Source organism: Synchiropus splendidus, chromosome 15 (genome assembly GCF_027744825.2).
Source record: "Synchiropus splendidus isolate RoL2022-P1 chromosome 15, RoL_Sspl_1.0, whole genome shotgun sequence".
Lineage (NCBI taxonomy): Eukaryota > Metazoa > Chordata > Actinopteri > Syngnathiformes > Callionymidae > Synchiropus > Synchiropus splendidus.
In genome coordinates, this window is record NC_071348.1 from 15269165 (window position 1) to 15283285 (window position 14121).

General features: G+C 41.3%; 1 protein-coding gene across 6 annotated transcripts; it reads left to right on the forward strand.

Moving 5' to 3' along the window:
* The first annotated feature begins 82 nt into the window (after positions 1–82).
* On the forward strand, positions 83–13871 carry dse (dermatan sulfate epimerase). Of its 6 annotated transcripts, XM_053843982.1 has the most exons (7): positions 90–433; positions 2519–2981; positions 4544–4664; positions 6105–6183; positions 8699–8938; positions 10486–10693; positions 11864–13871. In XM_053843982.1, exons 2-7 carry the CDS (start codon positions 2563–2565, stop codon positions 13596–13598), a joined length of 2802 nt encoding a protein of 933 aa, XP_053699957.1. In that variant the 5' UTR covers positions 90–433; positions 2519–2562; the 3' UTR covers positions 13599–13871. The 6 variants fall into 6 exon arrangements, with proteins under 6 accessions (XP_053699961.1, XP_053699957.1, XP_053699956.1 ...); XM_053843981.1 differs by lacking the exon at positions 6105–6183 and having other exon boundaries at positions 91–433; positions 4544–4797; XM_053843986.1 differs by lacking the exons at positions 10486–10693; positions 11864–13871 and having other exon boundaries at positions 83–433; positions 4544–4797; positions 8699–8842.
* Positions 13872–14121: the final 250 nt, after the last annotated feature.

Here is a 14121-nt window from a genome sequence, read left to right on the forward strand (position 1 = left end):
GACATTGTGAGGCCATAATGCTTTCCCCAGCCTCTCACCCTAAACCTAACCATCCAATACACATGGCTCACCTAGTGTTTTGTCAAGAGTTGGTCCCCACAAAGTAGGATAAACAAGGACAAGCACACCCATGCGTGTGTATTTACGTGTGTGTGTGTACACAAACTTGGCGCACTACTTTTTCTGTTCGCTCTCCACAGTGCTCCGCTTGTTCCAGACAGACTCAGGAGGACTACTTTAAACTCCAACCCCGCCCCCTGACCACGTCCTCGTACCCCTAAAGGAACAACGAGACTTCAGTACGAGGATTTGGGTGATTTCTAAATAATTCTGCGCCGTTTTCCTTCTGCGTTTGGAAAATATGCAGTTGTAAGGTACGACTGGTGAAGTGATCCAACATCCGCCTGGCTTTACGTGTCGGCAGTTTGAAGCGGTGAGTGTGTTTGTTGGGTTGAACTAACAGCGCTGAATTGCGTTCCCGTTATGGATAACCCGGACTATCGGCATGCTGTCCCTTCCTTAAAACATTGCATAACATTGACATTGTACGTGTCAACATTCATGGCCTGTGACTCATTCCAGAATTGGAGGATGTTTGGGTGCAGAAATGCTTGAAAAAAGTCCTGTTTTTGTATCTTGATTACGAATTATTGGTAATAAACTGCAAGACCTTGGCTGGCTCAGCTCAGGCATCAGCGTCATGTTACTTCAGAATACCACGATTGTCTGTTTGTAGTAAATTCATCCAGCGCAATAGGGTTGCCAATTAGTGCTCCACTTTCTCTTTCATTGATGTTAAAACGCTACTATCTAGTTGTTGAATATCCGCGCTGTTGGACTAATAAAGGCCATGTAATCTAATATAATATAGTTAAATTACACAAACATTCGTAATAATTAGTATAAGAGTTGCATGTGGTTAAGTGAGACATTGAAGCAGGAATAACAAAGCCATAAAATACATAAAATATATGTTTATGCTATCCGTTTTCTTCTTCTGGACCCTGGAATCCTGGCGTGAACATTTGCATCCAAAATATCACAGCTGATTCATAGGTAGTTAGTTCCAATTTCAGTAATAATTCGAATTTAAGTCCACTCATTTATTTAAAACCATTGCACTGCATGAGGTGTCATACTATTGAAATTGCAGTACATCTGCTAACTGGTACATTCATTAAAGAATAGCACCAGTTTAAGGACCAGTTTAATCTCAGACAATATTCTCGTGGACCAGCTTTTAAGGCACGTAGCGGACAAATAGATGAAATCACAGAAACATTGTATTTTGCTGATATAAATCTTACGCCTGTGGTAGAAAGTGCACTCAAATTCAATTTTCTCTGGCTCATTAAAACATTTGGGAAAAAAAAAATCAGCCAAATGTGATGTCGTCATCCCTCGGCAAGTAGGACACATTCGGTAGGTGGACAGATTTGGTACCTACACCAGTTCCCGCAAGCAATTTTGAACCAGCCCGCGTGTTCAACAAGGTTCCTCCCTTAATCTTCAACTCTTAACCCTCACCCGTAACCCTCAAAACCAAGTGTTAAGGGCTATGTGTGGCGCTTTCACACTAGGGGTTCTGTCTCGAGACAAAGCTCTTTCAGCTCAGAAGTCCGAGATGTGAACATAAACGAGTCGGGTTTTGGCCGCGGACTCAGGCACTAGATGCTGGAAACTACTTGTAAAGCGCGACTCCAACATGATAAATGCCAGGCAGTAAAGGGTCTGATCGCTGTCTGGGCGCACAACATCGTTCAAAAACAACTTCTCAAAGTCCCAGAACATTGAGATGTGCAGCTGGGAGCTGCAGGAAACTGGTACTCAGGCCATGTCCGTTTTTATCTCCTCTGCTAGCGGCGCTCTGCGCAAAATAGCTGTTTTGTGACCCACGACAAAGCACGTCTCAAGGAAGTTGTCATGACAATGACAACCTATTTACCACCATCGGCTTGATCACCTTATTTCTAAAATGAGGTGTCAATCAGCCTAATAAAGGAGAAAAACGTGTGTTATCAAACATCCGAGAAGTTTTTTGTGAACAATGTTGTCCACCCAGACAGCATTCAGACCCTTTACTGCTCAGCATTTATTATGTTTGTGTGGAGTCGCGCTGTACACGTAGTTTCCGGCATCTAGTCGCCTGAGGTGAGAAGTTTACCACCCGATGAGAGTTTCCCGAGACAAAGTGCAGGTCTCCAGCCAGGATCAAGTCCGCAGCCAAAACCCGACTCGCTTGTGTTCACATTTGGGACTTCTGAGCTGAACGGGCTTTGTCTCGAAACAGAACCCGCAGTCAATGTATGCTATTGTCCTCAGATGAAATCCTCACCACAATCTCCCCTTTAATGTTTTAGTGGTGGGTGAGTATGACCACAAAATAGAAAAAAGCAGTTTTTGAAAGCTGCTAAGAAATGTTCATGCTAGATCCAGATATGGGAGCCGTCATCGGCCCTCATCTGGATCTCGTTATTGAAGGAATGTAAACTCTGAGCTGGCTGTTTCCTTTCCTCAGCTGAGCTGCTCTGGAGATGCACTGGCTCCCTCTCTGATGACACCATGAGAACCCACACCCGCGGAGCCCCCACAGTTTTTTTTTTAACTCTTCTATGTCCTACTCTGACCCAAGCCCTGATTGAACCAGACCCCAGTGGTGGCATCTCATTTATGGGGGGGAACTACAATGGTCATCCCATGTTGTATTTCAACAAGGAAGATGTAGAGCACCTCCAGAGTTTGGCTGCCAGCACCCACCGTGACATTGCGCGGAGGATCCGTGAGGCCGGGGAGACCATGATGGAGCACAGTCAGGAATACCTTCCTCCCTGGAGCCCAGCAGAGTTCAGTGCCCGGTGGAATGAAGTCTATGGAAACAACCTAGGTGTGCTGTCCATGTTCTGCCTGCTCTATCCACACCGGGCTGGAGCTCTGGATTTTGCTAAGGAATACATGGAGAGGATGGCCGCCCAACCTACTTGGTACATTTTTTCGCTTTTGTTATCATTTCTTCTTCATGATTGTTATCATCATTTCTCAGCTTTCACTTTTGATGCTTCAGAGATATTTCAGATTCCATAGCCATCTCTTTTTTTTTCTTTTTATGACTGTCACAATACAAAAAGAAGATATTCAATACTCCATTTACATTAAACTGCAGTAGTGTGTTAGCCGAGCTAGTTATAGCCGAGCGTCTTGCTGTAGGCCACGGGGGCAGACTACAGTAGGATAAATGACAAAGGGGAACTTTAACCCTCATGCCAACCATAGTCCCGGCGTCTGCTGCTGCGCTGCCTGTTGAGTACACGCTGGAGGTGCTCAATTAGATTTGTGTGTGTATAATTTTGACAACCTTGTTTAAAACATGTGGTGCAATACTCATGATAAAATAAATATTTAAAAAAATGCTCGAGGAACAAGACAAAACAAAGTGCAACCTATTTTCCTAGCTGTCCTAGAGGTGAATTAATTATGAGGTGTTGTGGAACTGAAAACACAGTTAATAAATGAAAAAACAAACAAACAAACATAGAGTCAGGCATTGTTGAAAACAGAGCAAATGAACTAATGTAGACAATAAACACTTAAGGTTATTTAAAACCGGATCAGCTGGTCTGTTCCTGCTGTATCTGTTCTACTGTGCCTGGGAAGTGTTAGGCTTATCCATGAAAGCAGACCCAAAAGCAAGATAAAAACATTGAACAAAAGAAGCACCACAAAATGTGGCGGATACAAAACTACAGTTCAACTCAAACGTTGCTTAAACTGCTACCAAAAATTGCTTCACTGGGATTCCACAGCTGAATGCCTTTGTCGGGCTACACTCTGCATGGAATCGTAGTCAGTGACGGGATTAGGGGAGATGAGACAAGACAGACAAGGTGCAGACAGGAAAATACACCAAACACTATCAAAATAAGATGGGAAGTATCCAACCGAACAAAACTAACAAACAAAATGGGAGTAAAAACGTGTTAACTTCACAGGATGAGTGAGGACAATATGATAACATAATGTACAATAGAGGAACCGTGTGTGTAACTATGTAACTTCTTTGGAAAACTTTGTAAGTTAGGTTCAGAGTCCTGGTTAAGTCTAGCCATTTGTTTTGGATGGTTAGGTTAAGGGTGAGAGGCTGGGGAAAGCCTTATGTCAATGAGTGGACCCGACAAATATAGCGAAACACGACAGTATGTGTGTGCTTTGTTTATCCTACTTTGTGGATGCCAGTTCTTGACAAAACACTATCCTTGTGAGGGCTATACGACTTTATGGTGACATTTGGTTGGACCCCACGAGGTTGAGCCACAATTTTAGGATGATGATTTCAAAACAACTGGGTCATTACAATTATTTTTTGTTTGGTTCAGAGTCCTGGTTAAGGTTGCCATTTGTTTTGGATTTTTGGGTTTCGGGTGAGAGGCTGGGGAAAGCATTATGGCAATGAGAAACCTCAATGTCCCCATATGGCTAGAAATGCAAGCATGTGTGTGTACATATATGAGAGTGTTTTTCCTACCAATCACTTGCCTTTATTTCGCAGGTTGGTAAGAGATGCTCCTTGGGATGAGGTTCCTGTAGCCCACTCTTTGGTGGGCTTTGCCACTGCATATGACTTCCTACATGAGTATCTGAACAAAGATCAGCAGGAGCGTTTCCTGCAGGTGATTGGTAATGTCTCACGGCTCATGTATGATAAGTCCTATGTGCGAGGATGGGGGTTCCAGTACTTGCACAACCACCAACCCACCAACTGTGTGGCCCTACTCACGGGAAGCCTGGTTTATATGATCCAAGGTAAGTTAAGTGTCCTACAGCATCTGCTCAGCCGCTACTCTAAGTAAAGCTGTTACTGCCCTGTGTGAGTTCCACAGACTCTGAGTCTTACAAGTATTGGGACACACTAAACTTACACGTGAAAGCAATAAAAAGAGTGTTAGGATGAGGTTTGGGATAGGCCCTTATTCATGGCTAGCTTGTACTCCTCTGGCCTCATTTATCAACATGTGCAGGAAATTCATTAGTACAATTTCATCTATCATGTGTGTAAGACCAAAAAAAAATGGATTTGTCAAACCACAAAGTTGTACACAATAATTCCTTTTTATTAAAAATGCGTCAGGAAAATACAAGAAATGCATTGCGTTTCCATCAACACCCCCTCCCAACTTTCTCCATTTGCACAATATCCAGTAGGGTGTTCGTTCATTGAGATATTGACAGAGAGTGCAGTGGTTTCCATCTCAAAGCAAACACCTTCTGTGCAGCAGTAAGGCAAGTCCATAAAAGCCGTTTTTGTTGAAGGGACAAATTCAAGCCGGAATCATCATTTAGAAGCAGTAGATTTGGTGAAGATGGAATTTGCAGATCAATAACATCACACACATCATAAGCAACAACTGGCTTCCAGAATGCAAACACTTCAGGACACTCCCAATACATATGAAAGATTTTTCCAGGTATGTTGGCAGAACACAGGTCGCAGTTGGGAGATTCAGATTCAACTTCATGAGAAAACGTTTTCTGGGTGTGAGGTGCATCCTTTAAATTTGTCATATATCAGTTGGTGGTTTGGCTTCTTAGAAATCATTTTGATATTTGACCACACAGCATCCCAGCATATCTATTTGTTGTAGATGGGAGCTTTTTACACTATCCCTCTAGTAATGTGTGACAAGGTTATCATTTCTGCAAAAGGTGTAATGAAAGGGTAGTGCTCCTTGGTACATCATATGCACGCATTGCTGATTTCAGAAAAAAAAGACGAACCAGGTAGATTATACTTGTTCTTTGGCTCGTGAAGCTCAATAAACCTCTATTATCAAAAACATCTTTGAGTATGTGTACACTCCTGCTTTTCCAATTGGTAGACGAGAAGGGTTTGTTCCCATATATAAAAGCAGATTATTATTGGTGAAGATTGGTGAATGGAGGCGCCACTTTTATGTCTTTATTTGTATATTTCATTGCTGTTTCGCAAGTACAGAGTAGATATGAAATGATGGGTCCCATACTGAGTCTAGTCTACTTGGTTGAAATATTTGAGTATACAAGGTCCGACGATCTGTGAGGATGTACAAGGTTCTCCTCGTTCTTTTTTCCAGGAAGTAGAAGTGCTGCTATCAAACTACACTGAGAGAGCATTAAGGATGAAGGACCAATGGTATATCTTAAAGTTTGGAAGTGAGTTGAGTCGTGAGTTTTAGTCGTGGCCTCTTTTTTCCCCAAATAAATTGTGAAAATTTTTGCCAATAGTCTTTAGCTGGACCAAGGGGAATCATGGAAGAAAAGAAATTTAACCGATGGAAAATGTCCATTTTTATGATTGATATACATGCCTGGAATGAATTGGGGAGTGAATGGAATGAATTTGAGAGGCAATCAAGGTCATTCTTAATATTGTTATATATGTTTTGGAAATTGGGAGAGTGTGGAAAAAAATTCCACAACAAGATATTTGAATTTCTTTACGACTAGTATATATGATGGTAATGTCATACATTCTGCCCGACACTGATATGGTTCAGTTAATTTTGTATCTTTTTAAAGAGCTAAAAGTATCAAACAACGAGAGCTTGTGTGACATTTGGGACATGTTGCTTAAGTACAAAAGTATATCATCTGCGTATAGTGATATACGATGTTCAGTGCTGAAGAAAGTAATCGCATTAATAGATGGATGTTGTCTGATTTTTTTGAGCCCAAGACAACGCAAAAAGTAAAGGCAGGGGGCATCCCTTTCTTGTTCCCTGAGAGATTGAAAACTGTGTGGAATAAATGTTTCCAGTATATAGTGTGCTGGTTGCCATCTCAGCAAAGTGTAAGTATCCACACTAGTTTAAATGTTCCACAAGTTAAGAAAAGTAGCGTGAAGTTAAAATTATTTGAGTAAATAAGGAGAGTTTGGCAGAGCTGATGTGCCGCAATCCTACATTGTTCACGTAACAGTAAATAATTCTTGACGACAAATCCTACCACATGCTCGTGCACGGCTCGGGTTATTTTCAGTCAGCTGCCAACAGATATTCAGGGCCGATGCTTATCTATCAAATTTGACTTTGCTATTAAGTTACATTGCGGAGATAGTAAACTGTTTGCAAACCTACAATTGGGAAAAAATAGACGTATACGTTCTTACACTGAATGGTTTTATTGCTTAAGTTGAACAGAAAAATGTTGACTGATATGTAATGCAGTCAGATGAAGGGAAGAGAGATTAAGGTAGAGAAAAGTAGAACAGAATCTATCTCTGAAAAAAACATGAATTAGCAAAAACACAAAAGGGCAGTAAATTTCATTTAATGAATGCCAGGCTATATTCTTAACACAAGAGGGGCAATTGCACAAATATTGGCAGGGATCGATATGATGGAGGCCGATGTAATGTGGTATAACAAAAGGTGAAAAATGGTCAGAAAATGGCTGATTTATTGGCCAAACTGATATAATATTGGTGGACTTCTAATTTAGACATGTCTCCAATTGACCACAAGGTAGCAACAACAACCTTTTTCAGAATGTGTGACTTTGCCCCCTAGATCGAAATCATCACAAAGAGTGTGGAGAGCAGAACAGAAGAGAGAACAGAACCAGCTGTGCCATCTGCACTGTAGGTAAAATAAAAAAAGCTGGAGTGAGGTGTTTAGTAAATATTTATTCTGACTACAGATGCACGGAATCTGTAGTCAGAGAATAGTTAGAGTTAAACACTGACACACTGTATCAATAAGGTTTTTCTCCAAAACCTGTGGAAGTGTCTTTGAAAGAAAGTAAATATTGATTGAAAATACCTTTTTTTAATATTCCAGTCGCCTTTGCTTTAAAAAGAAAGTTTTCCATCAATGAAAGTTTCCAAGAACACCAACTAACAGTCTAACTGATACATTGAATAAATGTACTCACATTTTCTGAGTGTTCAAACACCGTTCACATAATCTAATACGTTGTCCAGACAGTTTCTACGATTATCGACGCCATGTATATTCCTCTGTGTGTGTGCAGTGGCATGCTGAAGTTTTGGGTTAAATTTCTGTTACGATGAACAATGAAGTCAGTGGAAGAATAAATTAATTCTTTCTAACTTACAGTGGGCCATCTGGCAAAAATATAATTCAATTTTTTATTGTAAAATCACAATATTGACTTGATCACAATATTAAATATATTTTTTAGTCTCATTTGCAAGCTTCTGGCCAGTGCAAACAAACCATGTATGTAAACCAGTCCTTAAAAGGATAAAAAGACATTTTAGACCAAAGAAGAAGATTGCAATAACTAAGCTGCTGGTGGTTGTGACACTATATTTCTTGTGATATTGCAATGTAAAGTTGCAGTATGATTAAATAAACGTCTGTGCAGTTAAAAAAGACAAGAATTGTTTTCACTGCAAAATTGGGCTTGTATAAAAAAGTATCTAATACTATGACCTTTGTAAAATAAATACATAAAAAAATGGCGTCCTGTTTGTTGCGGTAAATGTATCAGATTAGGTGGCTCCTGTGATAAATTCACGCCTTCGCTCAAAGGTTGGGGTCAGTTGACATGAAGACTAATCCCCTATCTGCTCAGACTGTGGACACCATCCTTTCGCTGGACTGGTTGATTTCGCCTGTGCTAGTTAGATAAAGATATGTAGGAAGGAGTTGTTGCTGCCGTCCACACAGTGGTAGTAATGTGTTGCTCCTGAATGTTTTCGCAGGTTACCTTCAGGAGAGCTACCTTTGGACCAAGCAAGTGCTTTCCATTATGGAGAAGTCCATGATCCTCCTGCGGGATGTGACAGACGGCTCACTCTACGAGGGAGTGGCCTACGGGACATATACCACTCGCTCACTCTTCCAATACATGTTCCTGGTCCAACGCCACCTGTCCATCGGTCACTTCAACCACCCCTGGCTTCTCAAACACTTTGCCTTCATGTACCGTACGATTCTACCAGGTACTGGATCTATACTATTTAACAATATTTCAGTTGTATTGGAGAGGTGTGTATCAGATAAATACATATTCAGTTGAATGAAAAGATAAAAATAATTTGGACCCAAAGTGTATTCCATATCTTTGATATAACTAGCTAACTTGATATAACTACCGATCCCGATCCTAGTATCAAGTATCAACCTGATTCAGCCTCTTAGGGACTTTTCGCACTGCGGGTTCTATCTTGGGTGGCCTGAGTTCGATTCGCCCCCTGCTGTGCACCCTTACGCCTCTGCGCCTCAGGCGATTTTTTTCCTCTTTTTTTCTTCTCAGCTTGCGGCGCTCTGCGCAAAAAAGCTGGTTTGTGACCCACGATGAAGCACGTCTCAAGGAAGTTGTCACAACCTATTTACCACCACCGGCTTAACCTCCTTATTTCTCTTCTTAATATTACAAGTCGTCCTCACCTCAGTCATCCTTGCCTTGCAATGGCAAACCAATGTTTTTCCAAAGAGGTCATGGGAACAAGTGTGGTAGTTAATAACACAGCACATTTCCATCACGATCAAAGTTTAACAGATGCACTTCAACAAACGAACAACGCAGAGCTACCTACAATGCATTGCAGGTTTTCCACTGTGACATCACCCTTTCAAGTCCTATTGCTTGCATTTTACGTGAATACTGATTGCAGTACATGCACTCAACACTAGATGGGAGAACCTTTGCTACTCACCTTTGCAACTCATGTTATTCATGTTTGTGCACTTCAACTTGTCCAGCTGTGCATTGCTTATATTTACCAGACTGGAGGCAGTGAGGCACTATGAAAATGCATGTTTCTTTGAGCTCAGTTTTCTTTGTACATTATAATTGAATCGTGATAAATAGTTGATGAAATTTCTTCCATTCATCAGATATTGTCTGTCGCGATATTATCGTTATCATAGGCTTGATATCGCCACAGGATCGAATCGTGAGCTACTCATATCGTCCCACGCCTATTGGAAACCACTGTTTACCTTGCAGTGTCCAGTGAAACCAACGCTATCACAAGTGTAAACAAGCCAGACTAGTCATGTAACTATAGCAACATTCAGATACGTTCTTTTAGGGGTTCACAGCATTTTATAAACTACCTTTACCAGTAATATTAATTACCAATATTCTTGTATTTGTTAGAAATACTACTGTTAGAATACATTACATTTAATGTGTCCAGAATTGATTTTTGTGATGTTGGCCACATCCAAGAAGTGACCCATCTTGGACCAGAAGAACCTTCTAGAGGTTGTCATTAGAATGCTATAATTTCTTTGTGCGTGAGGGGGAGAGAGATAAAGAAGAGTACAGTTAATAAAGACAGAGTTGAAATTTATCTGACTACTACTCCATTAATACAAAAGTAGATTTCCTGTAACATAAGAATTCTGGATGTAAATTGCTAATGAATCGTGGTATCAAATTTGACAATAAAGATGAACTGCCCTGGCATACAGTGTTAACCTTTGAGAATGTATCTGGTCCACTTTGCTTTCCACTAATCTATGTCTTTCTTTTGTTGAGGGTTTCGGAGGACAGTTGCTATCGCCGACTCCAACTATAACTGGTTTTATGGGCCCGAGAGCCAGCTGGTCTTCCTGGATCGTTATGTGTTACGTAATGGCAGCGGAAACTGGCTTGCTGGGCAGATTCATCAAAACCGAGTGGTGGATGGGCCTGGCCAGGCAGGTCGAGGTCAACGGTGGTGTACTTTGCACACAGAGTTCATTTGGTGAGTAGGGAAATTCACTTTGCAAAAAAAAAAAAAACATCTGCCCTAACACATGCACAAACTGTGACGATAGGAATTGCACTTCATAAAGCATTTACCTTTAGGAACATAGCCATATAGACTCAATGTACAGTTGCACACACAATGCTGACTTTTACATTCCATATGATATGACATCATGCCCAAGATATGACATCATAACACGCAAAAATGAGCCAAACAATGCAATGAAATAGATTCAAACAACCAGTGGCGGGCCATAAGGGCCGCCAAGGCCTTTTCTGCTGGGCTAACATGAATTTCATGTTTTATGTTTTCCCAAGATATATTATTTATACCAGTGATTTTCAACCACTGTGCCGCGGCACACTAGTGTGCCGTGAGAGATCATCAGGTGTGCCGTGAGAAATTATCCAATATCACTTTTGTTTTAAAATTAACATTTATTAATAATTTTCTGCAAATATTATGTCATTGTCCAGTGTCCGTGCTGTAAAGGCTGGCAGAGTAATGTAATATTTGTCCGTGTGGCAACACGTAGCTGATTGCCTCGTTCCTCCAAGAGAATTAGTGATGCACCTGAGCTGTTGAAGAAGAGCTTCGTGTGTGTCTTTCTTCTATTCCTGCCAGGATATCGGCTTTGTGTTCATCTAAACAGGCCCAGGTTTCACACTGACTGAGTATAAATAAATTGAGAAATTATATTGTAATTAAATATACTATACAGAGTGTCATTTTGTAACATTTTTGGTTAGTGGTGTGCCACAAAATTTTTCCAATGTAAAAAATGTGCCGTGGCTCAAAAAAGGTTGAAAAACACTGATTTATACTATATATAATAATGTGACTTGAGGTCAAGCAGTCTGCCATCCAAATGCCAAACAAATATCCATCATGAGATGCCTTCCAACTTTCTTGACTGACACAGTTTAGTCCTTATGTAGAATCGGCCTTAAAGTTTTGCCCAAAATGCCCAATTTTTCAGGAAAATAAAGGTACAGCTATCTAGTTAGCTCGCCCACAATTCATTAGTGTCTAGGAATACACAGGCATGCATGCATCAGCATGAAGTTGTTGAAGTTATTTAGTCATTTTTTATTAGTCATTGATATAACCTATAGGAGCTGTGTCTTCAAAGAAATATATATTTCTAACTGCTCTGTTCTGAAGGTATGACCCGGACCTGATCCCAAAGCCCCCATCAGATTTTGGAACCCCCAAATTGCATTTTTTCGATGACTGGGGTGTGGTCACCTATGGCAGCGCATTACCTGCAGACACCAACAGTTCCTTTTTGTCCTTTAAGTCCGGGAAGCTTGGAGGCCGGGCAATCTTCAATATGGTCCATAAGAGCAAGTACAAAGAGTGGATCCAAGGCTGGAGGAACTTTAATGCTGGACATGAGCACCCAGACCAGAACTCTTTTACCTTTGCACCCAATGGTGTCCCATTCATCACCGAGGCTCTATACGGACCTAAGTACTCTCTTTTAAACAATGTGGTTTTGTTTGGACCCACCCTCTCAGGGAGCTGCTTCAAGCCGTGGGCAGGTCAGGTGACTGAGGCCTGTGACTCCAAATGGTTAAAGTATAAGATGGGTTTGGCAGCTGACGCTCATGGCACGGTGGAAGCTGCAATGGAGCGCCAGGGTATGGTCTTCATCCGGGGGGAAGGTAGATTTGCTTATAACCCAGATATGAAGATACGCAACTTCCAAAGGAACCTGTTGCTCCTTCATCCACAGCTCTTGCTGGTGGTGGATCATATTCACTTGGACCTGGACAGTCCTGTCAGTGCAATGAGTGCATTTTTCCACAATACAGAGTTGCCTTTCCATGACACAAAGGCAGATGGTGTCAATGGAGCATTTGTGTCCCATGGGAAAGACCAATATAAAATGTTCTGGATGGATGAGACGGGTTACAGTAACAGAGGGATGGCAGGGTACTGGCACTACCCCCGTGGGTACCCTTATAATGGGTCTAATTACATAAATGTCACGATGCCCTTGAGGTATCCTAACACACGAGCAGCCTACATTTTCTTTGGTCCGGGAGTGGATGTACAAAGCTTCAGTCTGAGTGGCAATGATCAGAGAGTAGACATCTACTTGTCTACAAAAGACCACAGCTATACTGTTTACCTGCTGACATCTGAGGTCACCAGCAAGTCTTTATTTTCAATGGTACTGATGGACCAGAAGAAGATTGTTTTCGAGAAAGGAGCAGCGATGATGGACAGTCCTCCAAATGAGGTGGAGGAATATGTCAACGTCATGGAAGACAACCTGCAGCATGTCAAGCCTGTTTTCCAGCAGATGGAAAGACATATTCTTAGCCGGGTCCTCAACACTGCCAGCTTTAGGAAGACTGCAGAACGGCTTCTCCAGTTCTCTGACAAGAAGAAGACAGGCGAGGTGATAGAAAAAATGTTTGCCATGTCCAGGCAGCAGGGAAATGTGAAAGCAGGGAAAAAGCTGAACCTTGTTGAGAATTTGCCAGATATTTTTGCGCAGATAGAAGTGACTGAGAGGAAACAGAGACAGAGGGCACCCAAAATTGTTTATGAGGACACTCCAGAGGAGATGGACGCGGAATCCCAAGCGTTTATAGATTACTCTGAGGGGCATATTAACAGGAAGGGTCGTTTAGTCAGGGGGCGTCAATATAAAGAAGTGAACATGGTGGCCACTGCTGGAAGTGAAGGTTTGGCTCTTACAGGGTCATACATTCGCCTATTCCTACTGCTGAACACTGGAACTTTCTTCATGCTGCTGGCCATCTTGCTGAGTCGCTTCCATGGGGGACGAAACATCCATACCCAGGGGTGGTTCTACTTTCTGCTGCTCATGGACTTCTTAATCTTATTATACCTCTTCTCCTCCTGCTCACACACACAGTGTTGACATCCGTAAACTCCCATCAATAACCCAATGTTAAAGACAGACATTGCAGCAGCACTAGTGTGGACCAGAAACTGCCTTCTTCAGCTCAGCAATGAAATATTTTCCACTTTTGAGAGGTAAATGAGAATTTAAAAAATAAATAAAAGCGTCTACCAAAAAAGAGAGTAACTTTAAGTAATATAGGCAACTAGTAATTATTACCCTGAATGTTGTTAAAATGTCTTGATTATTCACCATAAACATTGTAAATGTGTCTCCTAAGTAATAAACTTGAGTGTGTTTTCTGATATATTCTTGAATCACTGCCCTGTAGCCTCTGACTTAGAACACATTGACACATGTCAATTCATAATATTGCTGATATTTATGGGAAAGTATGATTCAAATTTCAAACGCAGAAGACAAAAAACAAGAAACATCTTCAGCTAGTGGCTTCAAAGGGATTTACCTACAATAGGAAGAGTGCTCTTAAGTAAAGCAGATGGAATTTTTCGTTTACCCTACCTTATCTCTACATGTTAGA

Bases quoted from the DNA above. Each gene is read 5' to 3' on its own strand.
- dse (XM_053843981.1), top strand. From the start codon at position 2,563: ATGAGAACCCACACCCGCGGAGCCCCCACAGTTTTTTTTTTAACTCTT. The intron at 2,982-4,543 runs GTACATTTTTTC...TTTATTTCGCAG, and splicing joins ATGGCCGCCCAACCTACTTG to GTTGGTAAGAGATGCTCCTT. The intron at 4,798-8,698 runs GTAAGTTAAGTG...ATGTTTTCGCAG, and splicing joins CCTGGTTTATATGATCCAAG to GTTACCTTCAGGAGAGCTAC.